This window comes from Lytechinus variegatus, chromosome 11 (assembly GCF_018143015.1).
Source record: "Lytechinus variegatus isolate NC3 chromosome 11, Lvar_3.0, whole genome shotgun sequence".
NCBI classification, from domain to species: Eukaryota; Metazoa; Echinodermata; class Echinoidea; order Temnopleuroida; family Toxopneustidae; genus Lytechinus; species Lytechinus variegatus.
This window is the reverse complement of record NC_054750.1, coordinates 30,345,545-30,368,616: the sequence shown is the minus strand read 5'-3', so window position 1 is coordinate 30,368,616 and position 23,072 is coordinate 30,345,545. Positions and strand designations below refer to the sequence as shown.

The 23,072-nt window shown below is 35.7% G+C and overlaps 1 protein-coding gene across 1 annotated transcript; it reads right to left on the bottom strand.

Moving 5' to 3' along the window:
* Positions 1 to 242: 242 nt before the first annotated feature.
* Positions 243 to 17,125, bottom strand: LOC121423989 (receptor-type tyrosine-protein phosphatase S-like). Its single transcript, XM_041619547.1, has 16 exons — positions 16,905 to 17,125; positions 16,423 to 16,510; positions 15,714 to 15,790; positions 14,627 to 14,663; positions 13,446 to 13,543; positions 12,929 to 13,054; positions 11,901 to 12,049; positions 11,109 to 11,244; positions 10,194 to 10,340; positions 9,098 to 9,197; positions 7,378 to 7,442; positions 5,982 to 6,113; positions 4,796 to 4,921; positions 2,906 to 3,057; positions 1,455 to 1,590; positions 243 to 527 (listed from the first exon to the last, which is right to left on the bottom strand). Exons 5-16 carry the CDS (start codon positions 13,524 to 13,526, stop codon positions 243 to 245), a joined length of 1,635 nt encoding a protein of 544 aa, XP_041475481.1. The 5' UTR covers positions 13,527 to 13,543; positions 14,627 to 14,663; positions 15,714 to 15,790; positions 16,423 to 16,510; positions 16,905 to 17,125.
* Between the last annotated feature and the right edge of the window lie 5,947 nt (positions 17,126 to 23,072).

The window sequence follows — 23,072 nt, the reverse complement described above, 5'->3', positions numbered from 1 at the left end:
AAAATACAAAACAAGCCTTTCATCAGGACGAGCTTCATTCAGAACCGTCAGGACTGAACCTACGTGGCGGTGCCATGATAGTTCAGGTGGGTGTTTCATAAAGATAAGATCGACTTTAAGAAAGACTTTCTTTTGGTAAATGCAATACACCATTGGCGGTGGTTTAGCACGTAAGAAAGGTTCACCAGTCGTTCTTAAAGTCGCTCTTAACTTACGAACAGGTTTATGAAACGGCCCCAGGTCTAAGATTCAAATTCGAAGTTCTCATACAAAGTTTGCGAGTTTGGAGGCGCTGGTCCCTGGCTCTGCTTGGCCCTCCCAGTCTCAACATTGCTGTACACGAGTCCATTGGCGCCCGCTGCTTGCGAATCGGTGACCTCGTATGGGTTCTCTTCCGGGTCGGGTGTGCAGTAGTCATCAGTATCCAAATTGCCGTATGTGTGATCTTCCACCGGATAAGGGAGCTGCTCATAGTTTTTCTGGTGCAGGTACGCACGGATGACGTCATATATGAAAGCATAGTCCTCCTACCCAGAGGTAAACAGAGAGATCATTATGTTGAGTTATAACTCCAAAATGTTTTATTCCAGGCTTTCATCCCTTACGTGGTCGTCATTTATTTCCAAGACAAACTTAGACATTTGATTCAAGCCAAAGTGAACATGTTATATGCCAGGCATTCAAATCTACAAATATTCTTTTCAGATAAAGTAACACGACGGTTCTTAAGAGTAAAACTATGACAATTTGCGAAATATATGAGAAAAATACCTAAGGATATCGCTAGGACCACTTCTTCTCTTAAAACCTTTTTGACTATATGATATACAATTAATATGCCTTCTCAAATCTTAACACGGTTAGAAAACTTGAAATGACATATATTTTTGTTCATACACACACAGCAGAAATAAATCGATATATTGAGCCCGGCAGTATTACTTGGGACGTATTTGGACAAGATTGCATTCTTGCTTCCCACTTTTAACATTTATCAACATAGAGTGATCCTATTTCCTCAACTTAAACAGATCGAAGGGAAAGTAATTCCTGTCTAAATTGAGGAAATATGCCAATGATATTTTCCTCAAAGTTTGCACAGTTTTAGATGAATGTAAAAAAAATATATAAATGGATTCCATGTTGCTTTTTTTCTATCTGTCAGCTGACTTATCAGACCAATGAAAAAAAAAACCACATGCCCAGAAACGTTACTGAAGAACGTTACGAAGAAAGTTAAACATGATACATAGGTAGTAGCTATTCTGCTCTAGCGAATGGCAATTTGTCACTACTATTAGTCTTGGACATAATTAAAAAAATAAACAATATGGCATAATGGCAAGTATGTGATAAGTACCCAGTGTGTTGTCATTTATCAATTACTTATCAATTATGCGGGCTGCTTAACGTATTTGATTTTTTTTTAAGAAGGGGGGGGGGGGTACATGTACCTCAGTTTGAACGAACTGCATTCTATCAGCTCGCAGGATCTTGACAGTCTGAAAGATATCTACGGAATCACTGTCTTCCATATGAGCGATGCACTCCATAACACTGCAAAATACACCTGTACGTCCAACACCACTCCTGCAAATCCAAATCAGTATTAGACCCATTAGAAATTTGGTCACATTAATCCGCAAATTTGGGCAACGCAAAATTTGCTCCTACTAAACACTGTTCCTATGCTGACTTAGATGGTAAGTGAAGTATTGTGATGTTGTTTGGTTGAAGACGATATGGCGATTATGGATATTAAATGTTCAACATTGGTTTGAAGTTCAGGTTAATGTTAGATAAGATAAAATTGGGTACACTTTAATATACACTGTTAAAACGCCCTAACAATTCGCAGACTGATTTGAAATAAGGTCGTACAGAACTCTGTATACAATTGAAATAATAATCATTTAAAAACTTTTTTGGGGGGGGCTTAATATCTAGATTTTCTTTTGGGATTTGTCTTGGGAGCAAATGCTATGGAGCTGAAATCTGAACCTTGATTTTTTAAATATATGTGCCTTCGCCCCCCCCCCCCCGACGTAGCGCGTTTCAATAAAACGATTTCGTGAGTAACACGTTCAGATTGCGATTATGATGTGGCAATATTATCCAGTATCTTTTATGTAATTCCTACCATGCATATAGTAATTATGATATTCAAAATAATTATACATGTATATTCTACTTCATCCTTTATATCATTTATATTTATCTTTCCACATCAGTTGTATTATAGCAAATTCTTTAGAAAATAAATCCTACGATTTCTTTAACGAAATATTTCCAAAACTGGTAGTAAAAACATCGGCTGCCTTTTTATTCTGGGTTTTAATCGAAAGCAAAATTCCAAATTCGTTCGCAATCCATATTTTTTCTACCATGCCCCTCGTTTACTCTATCTTTGGTCAACTCGGGTCATCGGTTTCATAATCTTTTTCCAGCTGTATCTAACATTATTTAATGGTTTCATCGTGCACAAGCATAATGAATCGTTCACCGGTAGTTCTTCTATTAAATATCGATCATATAATTTTTCAGTTTTATTGACTATAGATGCTTCAAGGGTTTCTACCCGGTGCTATTCGCAAGTTAAGAGCGACCAATGAATATTAATGGTGAACGTCACTTACCACAAGAAAGAATCGCCATTCATTCTTTAAGTCACTCTTGACTTACAAACAACTTTTTGAAACGGCTCTCCGGCGTAGATAATGTATAAAGTTCAATGAACTTATTTAGAGAAAAGTGCACATTAAAGTTTCTATTTTTAAGTTGTTTGCCCTTTGGAGACTTAACTTATCTAAATTTGTGCCTGTTGCAAAGATACATGTATAAAGATTATTCATAAAATCGATCTAACTTGAAGCTTTATAGGAGAAATATTGGACCAAACACTTACAAACAATGGACAAGAACGGAAAATTCACTCTTATTCTTGAGGGCACTCTTGACAGCACGGATGAGCTTGAGAAAAGACAGAGCTCTGGATTGCTTGTTGGATCCATGTTTTTGCCAGCCCAAGAACTGGTACTGGGTCACCGTGTGACACAACTGCAAAGAATAGAACCAATAACTTTATGACAATTAGGGTTTATCAAAGGTAGTAAGCCTACAAATCAAAATAATAATATATAGCATTTATGATGCGCCGATATATCTCGTTGCCTATTCAGCATGTTCAGTGGCGCACTATATATTACACCGGTTGTAGCTCCAGCTGCTAAAGGCGCTTGGTGCATTCAAGGAATTAATCCTGCCGGGTACCCATTTACCTCACCTGGGTCGAGTGCAGCACAGTGTGGATAAATTTCTTGCTGAAGGAAAACACGCCATGGCTAGGATTCGAACCCACGACCCTCTGTTTGAAAGGCGAGAGTCAGAACCACTAGACCATGACGCGACCGTCATATTTGTTCATGTGTGTCTACCCATATTTGGACAGTCTTCACAAAAAGTGTGTGTGCATTGAGTGAATCACTTTTAATACTGGAAAGAAAAGGTATTTCCGAAAATAAAAAAAGGGATCCCCAAATGTTTTTGTGTTATTTCGCCACCAAAATCACAATGATTGAAAATGGGCAGGCCTCCAGAGATTTCCATTTGTATTTTATAACATTTACTATTAAAAATTCGTATTGTGGTCTTAGTGTAAACTGGAGAACATTGGCCCCAAGCCGTTCCCCTTATTAGTTTTACAGATCTTTAGCTGTAGAGATGGAGTACAGAAAATAATTACCATGATAACAGACGTACTGTAATGGCAGCGTGATCTAATGTTCATCCATTTTTTTTTCATTTAAAGGAAACTAAAACACAAGAAGAGAAGTAATCTTATTGGAAAGAGTAAAATGAGAGGAACAATTTTATAAAAGTTCCATCAAAATCGCTTATTAAATAAGCAAGTTATGGGAGTTTGAAAACTCTTGTTTTACTTTCTATGGGCATCCTCAAATTGGCATTCGTGCTTAAAAATGGCTGATTTTGTGGACAACTCTCCATTTGTTTTGTACACAAATTATCAGATTTTCCTCATTATCTTTCAAATTGAATCTTGCCTCCTTCTGAGCACAACATATGTCATGGGAAAATATAATCCACACCATATATGTCAAGGTCAGGAGGAGATAATGTGAAATATGTAAAATAAAGGGGAAAATCTGAAAATATGTGTACAAAACAAATGGGGAGTTGTCCACAAAATCAGCCATTTTGAATCACGTTTGCCAACTTGAGGATCTACATAGTAAGTACAACTAGACTTTTTAATCGTCCATAACTTGCTTATTTCATAACCGATTTTGATGAAATTTTTTTTTTATTGTTCCTCTTATTTTACTCTTTCCAATAATATTTTTCTTCGGTTTTGGTTTCCTTTAATGAATGAAAGTATGAAGCACAATCGCCCTATTACATCTACCCTTTAAAATCATACTGAATTAATTATATCGCGAGTGTGTAATTGTCAAAATCGTTGTATAATTACCGTGTATGACATAGTTTGTATGTGTATTTGTATGTGCTATTTTGAAGGATATAGATTTCACAATTGAAATCGTTTTTATGGAATCTTACATGTATGTGATTTCATTTCGGTTTCGATGCTATTTTTAGGTAAAATATATGATATGTGATATGGTTAAGCTGGGTCCGCTGATAGAACAGGTTTCGGAACTGAAGTGGCTACCCTTTATAAAATATGAAGCTAAGCTAATATTATCATAATCATCATTACAAGAAGAAGAAAATTCCAGTGATTGAATAAAAAAGAAACCAATCAAATGTGACGTACTTTAGAGTTTTTAGTAATCTTCAGTTGTCGAATGGTCATATCATCATTCTCAGATGTTGATAATATTGAGACTTTGTAAGATCCTAACTCGGCAATTCCATCATCAGACCAGTATTGTGCACAGCTCTGGAAGAAAAAAAAAATATCTCAGGGCATCGTTGAACATTAATTCATTAATTAATTAATTTATTTATTTATATATTTATCTATAATTATTATTGTTGTCTTTTTATTTATTTTTGATGAATGAAGGAATTATTTATTCATTTAGTTATTTGTTTATTCATTTATTTATTTATTTATTTTTTATTTATGTTTTTTTTTTTTTTGGGGGGGGGGGTAAATGTCCCCTCTTCTCCTTTTCAGTGGCAGCAAAGGACTTATACACTTTCCATGAGGCGGGCGGACAAGGAAAAATGTATGTCGACTCGAGCGAGGAAGTTCGCCTTTTCATGAATTTAGAGCTTTATAGAGCTTTAATTGGATACTTATATCAGTATTTACTGACGAAATTGCATTTCAAATAACTATACGTGCACATAGTTTGTTAAAACAAAATCGGGTAGGACCTAATGGTGCCATACCCCCCCCCCACTGTACATGTATAACGTTTGGACGTCAAATAGATTGGACTATATTACCGATTGTCCATCCGTAAAACAGAATTGTATTACTGTTTTGCAATCTATCACTCCATCGTCAGTGTGTTTTGAACGGATTTCTTAGAAGATTTGCTGGCATTAGACGTCAAATAAATAACACTAAGGGTCATGATATCTGAAGCACTTCCAAAAATCGTTCAAGAACCTTTCCTCCTGTGATATGATTGGCCAACCCTTACGTTTCATACAACTTACAAAATATATGAGGGACTTTCCGGAACAGATATTTAGCTAGTATCCCATTCACCGTATTTTTCAATGCTTTACTTCCATTTTTCGCAGTGATTATAAAATGGGGAGATGAGAAATGTGCCAATAAACGCTAGCCATTCCTCATTCAATATCATTCATATACTAAATCTCTTCACAGTAAACTGGAATGGTGTACACGAAAGCAGGATCACAACTCCTTATCCATTACTTTTAGACGTAATTTTCGACCACCTCGGGAGAATCATATGCGAAAAGGGGTATTCTCCAATCTCCATGCTGTCGATTAATAATTGGTTATGTATTCGTACTACTACCTTGTCATCTTGATCTTTGTCGTTAAGCATGACAATAGTAGATGGTTGCCTGGTAAGAATCATACAGCAGAAATCAGAGACCGTGCTTGGCATTGGCATTTGGGTCGTGATGAAAGTACAATGAACTCCCTGTGTACAGTACAAGAATATCGTAAATGTTCATGGTTAATCTAGTTTGCACTGAAACCAGAATCACAATTAAAAGGGGAACATCACCCTGACAAATAGTTTTTTATAAAAATAGCAGAAAAGCTTAAAGGTATTGTTTAACTTTGTGAGCAGCCGATTTAAAAAAACTCTCAATCCAAGATGAAACATGTGTACAAGTGCATGTATTACAACTAATAAACCCTGAAAACAACCATTATCGAGAATGAAAAGCTAAAACTACAAGGCAAACCCCGATTTTGTAAATAGGCGTCTTATAGACGCCTAAAAAGTACACATAAGTGTATGGGATGAAATTAAGATGGTGTTTCCGGTCACTTTATATTTCAATTTTTGAAGCACTAAATAATCATTTTCGAACGCAATTTTTTCTGGGCTTCATTTTTGGAACATATCACAGACACAGGTGACAAGTGTGACCTTCTAGCTCAGATTTTTTAAAAGTCAAACCAATGTTAACCAATCACTTTAACAAAATATAGTTGTGAAGGTTTGAGGAAAATTCATCAAAGATTTTAAAAATTATACGATTTTTTTATATTTTGACTTGTGACGTCATATGCGAGCAGCTTTCCATATATCGTGATTTGAAAATACCAATGAACTGTCATTTTCTTTTAAAGTCAAACATGAGTTTTATCGTACCTTTAGTATATCAAAAGACAAATTGAAATAACATATGTGGCTGCTGCTCGGAATTTCCTCAAACCTTCACCAATATCTTTTATTATTTATTCTGGAATGTTTACAATTTTTTTGTCTTGGTGAACTTCCCATTTAAGATAATGGCATATCGTGAACGAATTTTGGTTATATAATATCAAACACAGAGCTTGATTTTATCATGCAGGTCTGCCAATAATTCATTTTCTTCTTTACGAAAATAAAATTGTGCTACATGTAGTTAAAAGCTTCGTTTTTCAATCTTGTTCTTCCTTTCATTTTATTTAGGGGGGGGGGGGGCTAATATTAATACGTTCACATGAAAATATAATTTGAGTCACATATTTTTTCGTCAATATTGATTCTATTGATTTTTAATGGAAGTTGTACTGTAAAAAACCTAGCAAATTTTAATAACTTTTATCACCGAGTATTTTCTGTATTGTTTTTTCTTTGGTATTATTTCCTTTTTATTTTTCAAATGATCAGAAAATAATTAGCTAAGCATTACGGGCTTACAACTATATTTCAGAGAGAATTTCATAAAGGAAAATCTATTTACCCTGATGCAACTAGCATTGATGTAGTCATTATCCGGGGAGTCCAAAATTACTCGATTTCTCTGAACTGTGAATAATGAATTATATAAAAAAGACAGTGTTAATTCAACCAAGAAAAAAAGGCGAGAAACCTGTTCATAGGACAACCAATCGTTCAAAGAAGTAAAATGTCATCATTATGCGCAACGATTTTTGTCTCACCTGCATAGCAGAGTGAGACTATAGGCGCCGCTTTTCTGACGGCGGCGGCGACGGCGGCGTCAACATCAAATCTTAACCTGAGGTTAAGTTTTTGAAATGACATCATAACTTAAAAAGTATATGGACCTAGTTCATGAAACTTGGCCATAAGGTTAATCAAGTATTATCGAACATCCTATTAGAGTTTCATGTCACATGACCAAGGTCAAAGGTCATTTAGGGTCAATGAACTTAGACCATGTTGGAGGAATCAACATCAAAATCTTAACCTGAGGTTAAGTTTTTGAAATGTCATCATAACTTAGAAAATATATGGACCTAGTTCATGAAACTTGGACATAAGGTTAATCAAATATGACTGAAGTTTCACGTTACATGACCAAGGTCAAAGGTCATTTAGGGTCAATGAACTTTGGCCGAATTGGGGGTATCTGTTGAATTCCCATCATAACTTTGAAAGTTTATGGATCTGATTCATGAAACTTGGACATAATAGTAATCAAGCATCACTGAACATTTTGTGCAAGTTTCAGGTCTCATGATTAAGGTCAAAGGTCATTTAGGGTCAATGAACTTTGGCCGAATCGGGGGTATCTGTTGAATTACCATCATAACTTTGAAAGTTTATGGATCTGATTCATGAAACTTGGACATTAGAGTAATCAAGTATCACTGAACATCCTGTGCGCATTTCAGGTCACATGACCAAGGTCAAAGGTCAATGAACTTTGGCCGAATTGGGTGTGTCTGTTGAATTACCATCATAACTTTGAAAGTTTATGGATCTGATTCATGAAACTTGTACATAAGAGTAATCAAGTATCACTGAACATCCTGTACGAGTTTCAGGTCACATGATCAAGGTCAAAGGTCATGTAAGGTCAATGAACTTTGGCCATGTTGGGTTTTTTTGTTGAATAACCATCATATCTCTGTAAGTTTATTGGTCTAATTCATAAAAAGTGGACATAAGAGTAACCATGTATCACTGAACATCTTGTGCGAGTTAGAGTAGTTTTCAAAGTCAGCACTGCTGCTATATTGAACCGCGTGATGCAGGTGAGACGGCCAGAGGCATTCCACTTGTTGTTTAATTGATACGCTTTAGGGAAACAGACGACCACCATCTCATAGAGGTTGCATTGGAAGAAAATAAAAATATTGAAAGAGAAGGGGCACTTCTATTTGCCACTTGGGACGGCTTTCTCTGATCCTCGTGTATGAAACCATATCTTTTTATATTGTGACCCTTGAATTTCCATAGTGATGCATCTCATACATTGTTTAATATTTAGAGTTTTTATCAAGCTCGTACCCCGTTAAGAATTGTTTCTGACATTGAACTATAACATAATAATTTGCTCCATAAAGTGATAATTTCCCTTGATAAGATAATTTCTTTCAAAAGTACAAACTTCTCTCATAGTATTTTATTAAGTGCTAGCAATTAAAACAATTAGCAAGTTTGACGTCACAAGAAAATGAACATTCTGTGTGAACCAACAGCCTGATGAAACTTACGTGGTAGGTTGTTGCCGTATCTATTCTTGTGATGATTCTCTGGAGTTCGTCCTGATCTCGTTTGCGAAGCTGGAGGATCTGGGCAGAGCGTCATCAGAGTCTGAATAAAATTTAAACAACCATTTATCTAACTTGTACATGTTCAAACGCATCAACGGTACTTGTTCATGATACAATACCCTTCTTATATTGTCCCTAATATATTATATGCAAACTTCACTGACACAATCAGTTATCAATTCGTTTCTAATTATGTGTATTTTTGACTGAACTGATCATTATTACATTCTCAAGCAACTGCCAAAGAAAGGCTTTAAATTGATTTTAACCTGCATGGCGTTTTATGCAAATTGTGTCATGAGTCCTACATTTTTTTTCAAACAGCAAACGTTGAACATTGAACATAATTTATCGGAATCGGGATAATAAAACAGAAGTCAATCCAACTCCATGTTCTGGAGAATACGGGAAAAAGGTAAAAAAATCGTGAATTCTTCTCCATCTGGTTTTACAAATTTGTTTTTTACAACATGCACTTATCACTTTGACCAGGATTTTTTTAGAGATTGACAATATTAATTTTTACTTCAGTTGGTCACAACCTATCAATCGTTTCGTATTTGTTGTAATTGTCTTATTGGTTGTTCTTTGTCACGCAGGGCATTTGAAAATACATTTCACTGTTTCTTAAAGCGTTCTGCGTCGCGCTGCGTTAGCCAACTAATAATAATAATAATATATAGTATTTCTAAAGCGCCAAATCCACATCATGTGCTCAAGGCGCTGAAAAATATACTTGGTATATCATTATTACCCCGGCTGCAGCTGAGCGGCCATATAGGCGCTAAAGCATTCAAGGAATAAATCCTACCGGGTACCCATTCACCTCACCTGGGTAGAGTGCAGCACAATGTGGATAAATTTCTTGGTATAGGAAATTGCGCCATGGCTGGGATTCGAACCCACGACCCTCTGTTTCAAAGTCCGAAGACTAATCCACTGGGCCACAACGCTCCACTAATGGCAAGAGTCGAACGGTAATTTGAAATTTATTCATTCCTCAAAATTTCTGATAATCATGATAATGGTGACATACCTCGAACTCTATGGTCATCTTCGATTTGCCACCTTCGTCAACAGAACGCAAATCTTTTAGATGATCAGAGAAATGAATGATAGGAACATACGTGTTCCTCCAGAGAAGGTCTTCCAGTACAGCACCGTAGATGAAGGCATATTGTTCCTGTGTTTATGCAGTAAAGAATTTATGCTCATGAACACTCTTTGTACGGCATACATACTGCTTTATGCATCCTCTAGTTGGTTATATTTATTTGGTTTCCAAATAAATGAAAAACGAATTCAGACTAGTTTACCTATGATATAAAGTATGCAAAGTTCCTATTTGTATCAAAATCGAAACTGAACTATACTCCCAAATCATTAAATTCGTTTTTTGGGGTCAGCCGCAATTGTCCAAGTTAGGTTTCACATTTTTAATTTTACCCCAAATAGTAGATTTACTTCAAGTCTGGAAAACAATGAACAAGGAAATATTGCTCAGAAATGTAAACAAGAAAGGAGAAATAATGTCATTCCTTGACCTCCTTGTTTATTTCCGTCATTAATTTATTTTCATTTGGTAATTCAACAAGCAAGGACAGAGATCCTACCCGTTTATACTAGCCGATATACGCTGTTCCCGTCTGAAGATATATATATATATATATATATATATATATATATATATATATATATATTATATATATATATATAATGTATATATATATATATATATATATATATATATATATATATATGTATGTATATGGCACCGAGAACGTGCGGAATATCTTTACTCGGCATTCACATAAATCGATTCAAGAGGCAAATGTACACGGATCAATATTCTCATTTGAGTTACATTCGTGACTGACTATTCCTATGTAAACCTCACAGATCAAACATCAATGTTGAAAACCAGTTGGTGTAACTTGATAGGGTAACCGACCTGTGTTTGGACCATGAATGGACGGTTCTGTCTGATTTTCGTGACGAAGCTGAAGACATCTACCATTCTAGTCCTCTTGGCGTGTTCCGCTATGCTATCGATGCTGATCACCACGCCCGTTCGTCCTACACCAGCACTAGGATAAAAGATACAGCCATCACATGAGAAAACATTTCCTTGATGTATGGTTGGAAACAAAAATCATATATTTGATCTCTAACTCCCCCAACAACCAAGGGTGACAAAGAGAAATTCGCAGATGATTAGTGCCAGTTGTAGAAAATGTATTGTTGGTGTAAAGGGCGATTATCATGATTTAGATGAGAACATCGATTGACATGAATTTAGAATGTTTGCTAACAATGCTTACATTTCTGAACGATTCAATATCACGCACTACGACTTAATTTTCACGAAACTCATCCCAGTAATAATTTTTTTCCCTTATAACATCACTTTAACACTGACCAATGCTAATATAATAAGCAATAACCTTGAGCTATTGAGGGGGTACACCTTGGGTTTAAGCAAGTATAACGTTATTATTTTTCTGATTTGTTTAGAGGAGTGCGAGAATTGTTCTATAAGCTTTATAATTGGAGAAGAAAGAACGATAGTCAATGTTCATAACTTTATAAACGTGATAAACTTTTGTAATTAAATGCTGTCACTCATAAACTTTGCTGAAAATGATTTACAAATTTTAAACCGATACCTCAATGGTAGCGGGTTGCCTCAATACAAAGCCTATGGTATGTCAGATTTCGGTAGTCAATGGGTTCAATTTGATACCTGCAATGAATGACAAGAGGGTGCGGGTTCTGTCCATGATTGGCCTTGACTTCCTTGATGAACTTCAGGAGCAGTGAAGTGTGTTTGGGCACACCTTTGTCTGGCCACACCCGGAAATGAAACTGAGTGACAGTCCTCTTGTCTTTACCCTATTGAATGCAAATGAATAAACAATATATAACGGAGTATGGCAGGGGTCACCCTTAGGCCCAATCTTATTCATACTTCATATTAAAAATTCTGATAAATCCTCTCATGAAGTTTTTATCTTGTTTGGAAACGATTCCAACCTCTATTTCTACAATGTAAGCTCAGGTCACTACTTAGCATTTTCAAAAGATAATTGCAGTAACGGGCTAAATACATGTAGATCCCTTAACCTTCCACAATTTTATCATGCAACATTATGAATATTCACACAGTGTTTTTCACAAACTACTGAAGTCAGATTTCCTCTCTTATTCCTCTCATTTTCCCCTTTATACCGTATTGTGTTAAACTATATCTCGAAGCAATTTAAGAGTCAACATTACTCTACGAACCGACAGACACAATGGCCCGTATTCTGAACTCGGGTTTAAATTAAACCCTGGTTTAAAGTTGTGGTTTAACTATGGAGAACCAATTGGGACACAAATCACTAACAGTACACATCCAATAAATTAACTCATATAACACCGAAACTGTAAATACTTGTCTTGGAATGATAACTGAAGTATTTTTCTTCATTATGAAAGCAAGGTGAAACAAAATAGTGAACACAAATGATATACAACGTGAAGATAATTTTTGAATTTTCGGCTCCCCATAATCTAAGCACAGAGTTAGACCGTGGTCTAAGATAAACCTGACTTTAGAATACGGGCCAATAAGTATTCATTCGTTCATTTTAAGTGATTTCTGAACCATTCAAAGAACTCAAAAATCAAATCAAAGAAGAAGCTAAACCGTGGCTCTAACTATAACATTTACAAATAACGATAGAAGAAAATGAGCAAGGGGGGAGATATAATGACTCCTAAACGTACCACTTTCATTGTAATTTCCCGCTTTACTCCACCAGTGCATGGATTCTGAGACACAAACTCCACTTTGACATTTCCAAACATCTTTGAATCGCCTGGCTTGTTAGGCCAGTACTGGGCGCACTTGATCTATTCCGAGCAAAAAAAAAGAAAGATGAAAGAAGCATGAGTGTTGATTTACATTGGTGATTGGTAGATGGTGGATACTGTTTTGTATGATTATTTCTCAAACTTGATATGTTCCATTCTACCTATATTATTATCATTATTATCAATGTATCATACCTGTCATGGATGCATTACTTAAGATAACATGTTCTTCTTATACATGTATACATCTTGATGTATACATGGAATGCCTATTGGCATAACAAAATAATATTAAAAACATTCGTTTTGTTTAAACATTCTTTTATCCCATTTTTTCTTAAAAAAGACAAATAAGTGCAAAATATTGACGATAAAAAGCTATTTAAAACTTTCAATTGCCTTAATTGAGGAAAAAAATGTAATGACTAGCCTTATCTCCTTCCTTGAGATTTGTAACCATAGCAATGGTAGACACTTTCTCTTGCCAGACCATCCTCCACAAATCATCCATAGACGCATTGTTAGGTCCTTTCAAAATGAGAATATGATCTGTGATTCAGTTGCATCCTTAAAGAATGATTGGCTGATATCAATCACGTGACTTGTTACTTATCTTAGCTTTTATTTTATTTATTTTATTTACAAGCAAGATAATAACAGACATGACACATTTATTATAAACATTACAAGAGAGATATGAAACTGAGCAACAGCCAATGCCCTGGGTCACCTAAAAGAATTTAAAAAAATTGTCGAGAGGTTCTCCATATAGGCTGGTGCCTACACAGAATAACGTAAAATAGAAATACATGTAAACATGTAAATAAAATCAAACTTCTGAATATTTTATGAAGATAAAGAAATTAAAAACTCGGTTATAACGTATCATGACAATGAATATAAAGAAATATATCAAACCAGCATTAATCGTTCATCAATTATAAAAAAAATGTGGTAGGTCAGTTGGTTTTGAATCTTAAAAGTTTAAAATGAATTGAAATACATTGATCATTTCCATGTGCGAGTAAACACAATCAGAATATCAAATATTCAAGCTTACGAAACAGTTGCTAATGACCGATTGCAATAACTTATTTTATTAATCAGTGTCATGTCCTGACATCAGAATGGTTTGTGAAATAACAAGGATGCAGTACACTATCCTATAAAACATATAGAATTTAACGTTTTGTTTAGAGTGCACAGCTATTACTTTAATTTGACACACTCCAAACGGTGTTAGAACTGTTCCCAAATTTCCACCGTGTGAGCAATCTTTACTATATTATTTGTTTATACCGTTGCTTATGTGTATATAAATTAATGTACATTGCAAGATGCAAGGTTCAACATGTAGATTTGAACGTCTGCCACAACCAATTCAAGTTAGGTGAAAAAGCAGGAATACTAGACCTTAATTTTGGCAGTTATACTAATAAAAATTATAAACAACAATGTCATCCCTAATCAATGTTTAAACTATTGTATATACTTCGTTCTGCAATTATTTACAGTCTTTGAAATAGTAGTACAGCTAAAATCTAACATTATTCCCATTTTCTACAGTTTTACTTAAAAGAAAACAATTTCTAAGAAGGTAAGCATCCTCACCTTGTGATGCGATGTATGCCTTGTCATTTTCAAAGCTCTGCGTAAATAACCAGACAAAAGAAAGATGAAAAATTGAAGAATAGGAAAATAAAAATCGTTATAGGGTATTACAAGCTGCAGGGAATAATCAGTAGGCACACAATTGATAAAATTGGGAAAGATTACTTGGATATTCAAGTCTATGAAAAAAAAATCACTCATTGTTACTGAGTTTCTGAGAAGCAACCGTTCTCACGAACTGGCGAAAACTTACATCTACTATTGATCTTCAATTCTGAAAGTTCATTGCCATACGTTAAGAACAGAAATAATTACGCGCTTGGCATCGAGGTGAAATGCGGAAGGAGTGTCCCCAGTTTAGAGCATCTAATCTGGGATAACCGCGCGCACGTGTCATTTGTTCTTTCATACCATGGAGGTACCTCCATCTCGCTTGGAAAATGAGGTGAACAGATACTTTCTAGAAATATGCGAATGTACCGCTATAAACATGATAAAGGGTCACTCTTATTTGTGTATACCTACAAACGCGGGCTATTCACCGAAGTTGGTTTGAAAAATGCCTTTAAAGGGGGGGGGGGGGCTTCATGACCCCTAGCCAGATGAGGGAGGGGGGTAGCACAAATTTTTAGTATATGCAGGGACCTGGCCATGGAGGATTATTCTATTGTTACTGGGGTGCTGAGCATTGGCACACCACCACCAGTAACAATAGATATTCCAGTATATTGGAAATATTTATATCTACAAGACTAGAACTGCGTAAATGTAGATCAATCATGCGAGAGCGAAGCGCAAGCTGAAATTTTGAAAGGGGACCCATAATATCATGATGTTCTATCGAAGATCATAGGGAGATGATAGCTCAGGCTACCCCCACCTGAATATTGGGGATACCCCCCCCCCCTTGATCGTCACCCATGGTATGTATCATATCATTCAGTTATCCATGAAAACGTCCTGCTACTATGCTCAGTCTCACATCCTTTCCCTTTCATATAAAAAATTACTATCCAATAATCAACCCTTCATACATTTAGAGGTTTAGCTTTGATAAGGGGATAGAACATACGGCTACATTACTTACTGGAATGTAAGAGGCGTTAAAGTAATCCGAATTCGGATCCTCGTTGATGACTTTCAGCTTCACCCTTGCAGAATCATCTATACATGACAAAATATATAATAATTATAGCCGTTATTTCTGAGCCAGAAAAACCCTAATCTGAAATGACAAAAACAATTGAACTACACAGAATGCAGAGTGTGAATTGTATCTAAACCTTGATAATTTATCTAAACTAAACCAACATTTGGCACTTTGGAAACATACTAGAATACAGTGGCGTAATAAGCCCCAAAAAGATTGGGGCTCGACATGGCGTATCGCATAAAGTGAATTAAAGTTGCGAGCGAGCTGAAATTTGTGACATTTTTATTTAGAAAAAAATAAGTTCAGAAAATTGTATTATATCTAACCTTTAGCCTTTTCTTTTATTTTTCCTTGTCACATTTTTTTTTTTTGGGGGGGGGGGGGGCGAGAGCCCCCTCCCATTTATACGCGAATGCCAGAATAAATCTAAAAAGTAACGAAAGAGCAAAAATCTTGTTTTTATCAATACTCTGTTATTAAAAAAAATCCCAATACGACAGTGATCAGTTTATATTGTAAATAAAGATATAGATAAAAATCTTGATTAACTAAAAGAAAAAACATGTAAAAGCTACAGAAAATAAGGTATTTTGTTGTAATCCCTCCTAATCGATGTTGACATATCATATCATTTTATACTTACAAGGTAAGATATTCTTATATCTGTTCTTTCTGTGGTTGATTTCCTTTTGGGCTACGGTCTGTGGATAGATGTCTGCTTCAGGTAGGTCCTATAGAAAAAAAATCAAACTGTCAAAACTCTGGGTTTTTAGACACCCCGAGACATGAGAGATTTGAAAAATACTTGGTGATGTCGATTCTTGGTTCTACTATTCTATCGTATCTATCACAGTAAAACACCATTAAAACTATATGCAATCTGAACCGTAAAACTTTAAAATGTATTAATCAGAGATAAAATGCCAAAATGCAAATGTCTACGGCGGTCATTATGAATATTCAAAATGGGAACTAAAAAAGTGGTTGAAAAAAAATGAACTTCAACTAAATATTCAAAGAATATTAATTTCCTACAAAAATATGCAATTGTCCATAAAAAAAAATTTTAAGGGACAACGAGTCTGCGAAAAAAATTGAAAAAAAATCTCATTTAAGTCTTCTTACATGGAATTCGTCAGAGAAGAGTGAAGTGTATCGGTTTGTGCTGACAAAGGCAGGAAACTGAGAAGTAGGAATCGGCTGACGTTTGAGGGGTTTTGTTCCAGATTGATCATCAACGGGTTCTTGGGCAGGATGGGTAGCATCAGCCAATTCCCGACGACAGGGCTTAGCAGCAATAGCTGGCTTGGTCCCGATGCTCCTGGGCGTTGCTTTGTTTTGGGTTGATATTGTTACTTGTCCGCTGCAGCCTTTTTTAATGAACGAAATGTAAGATAGTCAGGTCCAGATTTGAGAAAAGTAGACTGCCTTAGGCAAATCGTGTTAATGCTGAATTGAGAAGTGCTTTAACATAATTTGAGGGCGCTGAGTCCAAATTTGCTGTTTGCCAACCTTGATTTTGATGTTAAAATCCTCAAATTGGCAAAAACAAAATGGCCGCCATTCTACACCCATTTTTACTCTATTCTGACCCCCAAAACTTGTAACGAAAATGTTTGTCAACGGTTTTTGGTACTATTTGATCTCAAAAATAACATACTTAAAATCCACCAAAATCCGTATCCGGGAAAGTGGTTATTTTCAAAATGGCATCTAATGGCCGCCATTAACTGAAAATTAAAATAACCGGCACTTTATCTACCCTAGACACCTTTTTCGGTGCATATATGTATTCAATGGTGGAGGGAGAAAAAGTAAAGAGTGAACATAAGCACTCCAGGGTACCTGAAAATCCAAGATTGCGTAAAAATGGCTGCCATGACCTAAAAATTCATAATAACAAATATTCATCTTTTACGTATTTTAGTGTCTTTTATTTGGGTTGTATTCATTGGTGATTTCAATGGGTCAAGAAGTAAACCGGACAAGTTACAAGGACAGTCAACAGTCCACTATGTCCAAAAATCCAAGATGGCTTTCAAAATTGGAGTCTAAAATAGCTGTTATCTAAATACCCCCAAACCCGACATAGTTTGTTTAATACCTGCCTTGGGCAAATGATGTTGGTGTCTAACCCATGGTTTAATGGTCAAGAAATACGTTGGGACAAGTAAAAAAAAACATGGTCCTCCATGTCCAAAATCCAGGATGGTTTGCAAAAATGGAGTATAAAATGTCTGTCGTTAATTACAAACCGACACAGTTTGTTTAATAACCGCCTGGAGAATATGATTTTTTAGTATAACACACGGTTTAAAGGGTCAAGTATTAGATTGGGACAAGTTACAAGGACAGTTTAAGGACAGGGACAGATAGGGCACGTTACGTACGTAACGTGATAAGGGTGTCAAAAACACAAAAATAAATATAATAATAAATGACTCGGAAATCGAACTTTCATTTTTAAAAAGTGTTCTGAAAAAAAAATTATTGTCTGAATATTAACATTTTCTGCTCCCGCTGCGCGCTCACAAAATTTGATTTGTCAGGTACCTATTATTTTCCTGTATTCTATTTTAGTTATCAAAATATCCCTATTCATGTCACGCTCGCTCGCATTTTGATTGGTGAGTTATGAAAATTTCAATATTAATAATATTACAAACTAATTAAAATCTCCATTTTATGACAGTTTATCAACAATTTTCGGCTGGCGATTTGCGTGCACATTGATTTTTGAAAATATATCAACTCATGCATCTTATTCATAATTATAGAAGTGCTATAATATTGACAGATTTCGCGCTCTGATTAGGCTTATTAGATTAATAAATTAATGATAAATTGTCCCTTTTTCAGAATGGAATATCAAAAAGTTTCATCTCGCGATTTGATAAGAAGAGAAATAGGAAGACAGTCATAATTTTCATATGATGGAATATTGTTCTTAGAATTTTCCGGCCCTATGTCAAAACTCAAAGTAATAATAATGAATCATATATGTTCCTTTTTAAATGTGATCCATATCCACTCACAATTCTCCTACAAATCTCAAATTTTCCGCTTGCGCTTCGCGCTCGCATCGATTACTTAGTTATGTATGTACCTTTTTCATGATTACAAAAATTGCTTAGAACTTCCATTCTTCAGGTACAAAAGTAAATATTTTCAGCTCACGCTTCGCGCTCGCATTACCTAATTGTTGAAATATGTAACGTTTTAATTTACGGATAATTACGAGCAGCCGTTAACAGATTCCTTTTTTATCAGAACGATCAATGCGTACTAAATTCATTCATCTCGTTTAGGATCAGAAGCATTGCCAGAATGCTATTTTAGGACAAAATACATGAAATAAAAAATTAAAAAAAAGCGGGCGCTTCGCGCTCGCACTATTTAGATTAGGCTTGTGAGATTATTTTACATTTATTTTTACATTTGATTTAAAGAATAAAGCTTAAAAGTGACAATATTTGGTTTACATATTATAAAGCGCCTTCTTATATTCCAATTTTACCTTAAACGTAAGTATTTTATTTTCAAACGAAGTCTATGAAAAAGGTGCAGTTAGGCTTTCATTTTGATGCCAAATAGTCTCATAATTGGGATTAGTTGCAAACACGGTTTTCGAATAGAAGGCACATCGGAGAACATCAAAGTAACAAGACAGTCACCAGCGCTGACAAAGTGATAATCTTCCCTTGACATACCCCTATATACCAATCAAGAGGTCATCTTTCTATTGAAATCCGCCACCACTCAGACCACCTCTATATGTTCAAGAATATAGGGTAATCTCCGCAATCAAGAATGGGTAATTTAAATCTACCTTGACAATGGGGTAAGCCGTTAAATACAGCTTGCAATGCACTGGCCCATGTCATTTTCAACGTCCGGCTTTCGGGGAATTACAATTAGCATCAAATGGGTAGTTCTCTTGTTCTCGTTTGTCCCCATACTAGAACCTTGATTTTGTTTCTTTTCGTAATGTGCATTTTGATATGGTTTCCAATATATTTCTCAACATTTCGACATTTAATGTAGTTTAATGCTTGCCTTTATAAAGAGCAATATTACATCAAACCTGCTTGGCGATGCAGATTATAACATAACGTTCGAATGATATTTTTATCAACACATTTTTAATTAAGCATGTAAATTCCCTCTTTATAGGCATGATAGGTCTACTCTTAATGTAAACATTCGAGTTATATTTATTGCCTACCATCTCTCTGTGCATTTTAATCCCGGGGGGGGGGCACTTACATTGACGAGTGGATACCATGCGCGACCAAAAAACACGTAAAAAGGATGTCTTTTCACGATAGGGCACTTTACGTACGTAACGTGATAAGGGTGTCAAAAACACAAAAATAATGAAAAAAGGGTATCTATTTCGCAAGGAAAATTACGTGTTTAGGGTCGAATTTGCGGGGATGATAAAAGGATGTCTTTTTTGCCCCAACACTTCGTGTTTAGGGTCCGATTTGCGCGAGGTGGAGATCGAAGGTGGGGTCGTTCTAAACCGAATAAGGTCAAGCCGACAACCGAAGGACCCGTTACGTCGGTAAATTATGTTTACCGTAGACACTGGGAATCTAATTTGCAATAATTTGACAGACACACATTGCAGATTAATTTAGATATTTGATAGGAAGAAGAAATCAACGGCAATATACACGTATTGTTCAAGTCAAACGTGAAGGTTAAAAGAAAATAGGTATAGAAAAGTTTTAGAAAAATTCAAAGGAAGAAATGAAGTTGGATAAAAAAAAGGAACCATCAGAATTAAGTTGACAAAATTGAATATTGTATGTAGAACAGGAAAATTGAAAGAAATAATTAAGTCCCCTCCCCCGAGCGGACTGGTTTGAAGGGGTGGGGTCACCGTGCATAAAATTATGGTACTTGTGGAGGCCTCAGCCCCAGATCCCCTTCGTTCTGTGGCTCCTGGATGGTAATCAAGAACACTAGGTCACAAAGCACTCTAGATCACAGGGAAATTTATATAAGAGAATAAAGACGGATCACAGGTAAAAAGATATAGTATAGATTTTCCTGTCCAGTGTCATGTCGGAGTCACTTCAATGTGTTAAGTTTCATTTTAATTCACGCGATATTTTTCATCGGTCATTCAAAGTTTAGAATGGGATTAATAGAAGACGCTTAATTCCTTTATAAACACTCAACTCTATTCATGGTCAAGACTACCTCAACTTTGATAATTTCAATATTTATTTTCAAGTGCTTTTGATTTCGTTCGAAGGTAAAGATTTTTGTAATGGTCTTAAAAAGTAACGAAAGTACTTTTTGTTCTGAATTTCGGGTAATGAAATTCAAGAATTGTGCATTTAAGCTACAATTACCGATATGACAGCTTGAGCATCCAATTTATTTTTTAAAGTTCAAATTAATGATATTTTATTCGTTTGTTTTGCACGGCATCTGTATTATGTGCGAATATATAAGTTTCTAGAATTCCAATGTTTAAACAAATGCAGTGGCGTACCTCGGATTTTCCACAATGGGGGGGGGGGGGGGGCAAAATCGCCTTAAAAGAGTCCTCAACAGGATATAAAGGACATTTCACAGCTAAAACAAATTGACAAGCAAAAAAAAAGGTCTTCAACTTCTCGTCGGGGGGGGGGGGGGGCAGGGATAGGTCCGTTGCATGGGTTGTGACTCGTCAGGGGGAGGGGAGTCTGCCCCCTGTAGGTACGCTAGTGAACATATATATAAGAGGGCTAAATTAAACATAGGCCTATGTTAAGCTCAAATTTGAATTTCAACGCTGCCCTTAGTTTTCAACCTTTTTTCCAGAAAAAAAAACGGTTGCATTTTATGTATTTATTGTTATTTTTTGTCACGGTAGCGTTTCAATTTATATCTTTAAATGCCATCATTTTTGGACCAAGGTATGATTTATATTGTATCTTTTGCGTGGGTTTTTGCATTTCGTTTACAAAGATGTTAAGGAAAATTCCATATTTTTCCTCTTCACCCGACAATGCTGACTGTGTGGGCTCAGTGTGATGAAAAAAATCTTACCCTCGCCTGAACACTTACTTTCAGAAATTCAATATGTTAACGGTATGTTCTTCAAAATAAAACAACATGCTCGTGCTATTAAGGGCTAAAGCTTAATTGTTCTATTAAAGAAATGAAATCTAAATCTAATTGAAATTTGTCATATACTGAAACCCGAAACGAAAAATTCTCCCCAAAAAATGTGAAAGCGTAACTTTTGAAATATATACCCCACTGGACTACGCACAACCGATACAAGGACACAACAATATTCAGATCAGTGACTAGAGATCGGCGTTTAATAGTTTGCCTAAAATGCCGATATCGTGGACATAGAGGGCGCTCATGCAGAAACATTTTATCGGAGAGACAACCGGGTGGTGTCAAAAGAAAAGATCAAAGCGCACGCTTCCGTTTTCGCTGCAAAAGGGAACAGTGGCGTCTTGAATGGCAAGAGCACTGACCCGTAGGAAAGAAAAATGGACAATGGAACGTTGAGCGGGATCGCCGTGGAATATAAAGGTAAAGACGCACGCACACCTTTGACAAGCCGCCTTAGTGGTTCCATTCTGTCCAAAAATCCATAATGGCTTCCAAAAATGGAGTCTATATAGGCCGTTCTCACCGAAAAACTGACATAGCTTGTTTAGTATCAGCCCGGGGTATATGATTTTGGTGTTTAACCCATGGTTTAAAGGGTCAAGTAATAAATAAGGACAAGTTACAAGGACAGTCAGAGGTCCAGCATGTCCAAGAATCCAAAAAGGCTTCCAAAATTGGAGTCTAAAATGGCTATTGTTAACTAAAAACTGTCATAGTTTGTTTAATATCCGCCTAGGGTATATGATTATCTTGTATAACCCTTGGTTTAAATGGTCAAGTAATACATTAGGATAAGTTACAAGGGCAATCAATGGTCCTGTATGTCTAAAAATCCAAGATGGCTTCCAATTAAGGAGTCTAAAATGGCTACTGATACTCAAAAAATGACATAATCTATTTAAAATCCACTTGGGAAATATGATGTTGATGTCTACACTATGGTTTCAAGGGCTGAATAATACTTTTGGATTAGTTACAATGGTATGAAGCGGTCCATTTTGCCTATTATTTAAAGTTGGCTTTCAAAGTGAGTCTTAAAATACTTCCATCAGCTAAACATATAGTCATAATTAGGTGAACAAAATCTTCACTACATGTATTGTGGTTTGAAGGCTGAAATAATAAATCGGAACAAATATAAAAGATGGTCAGTTTCCTTTTCGT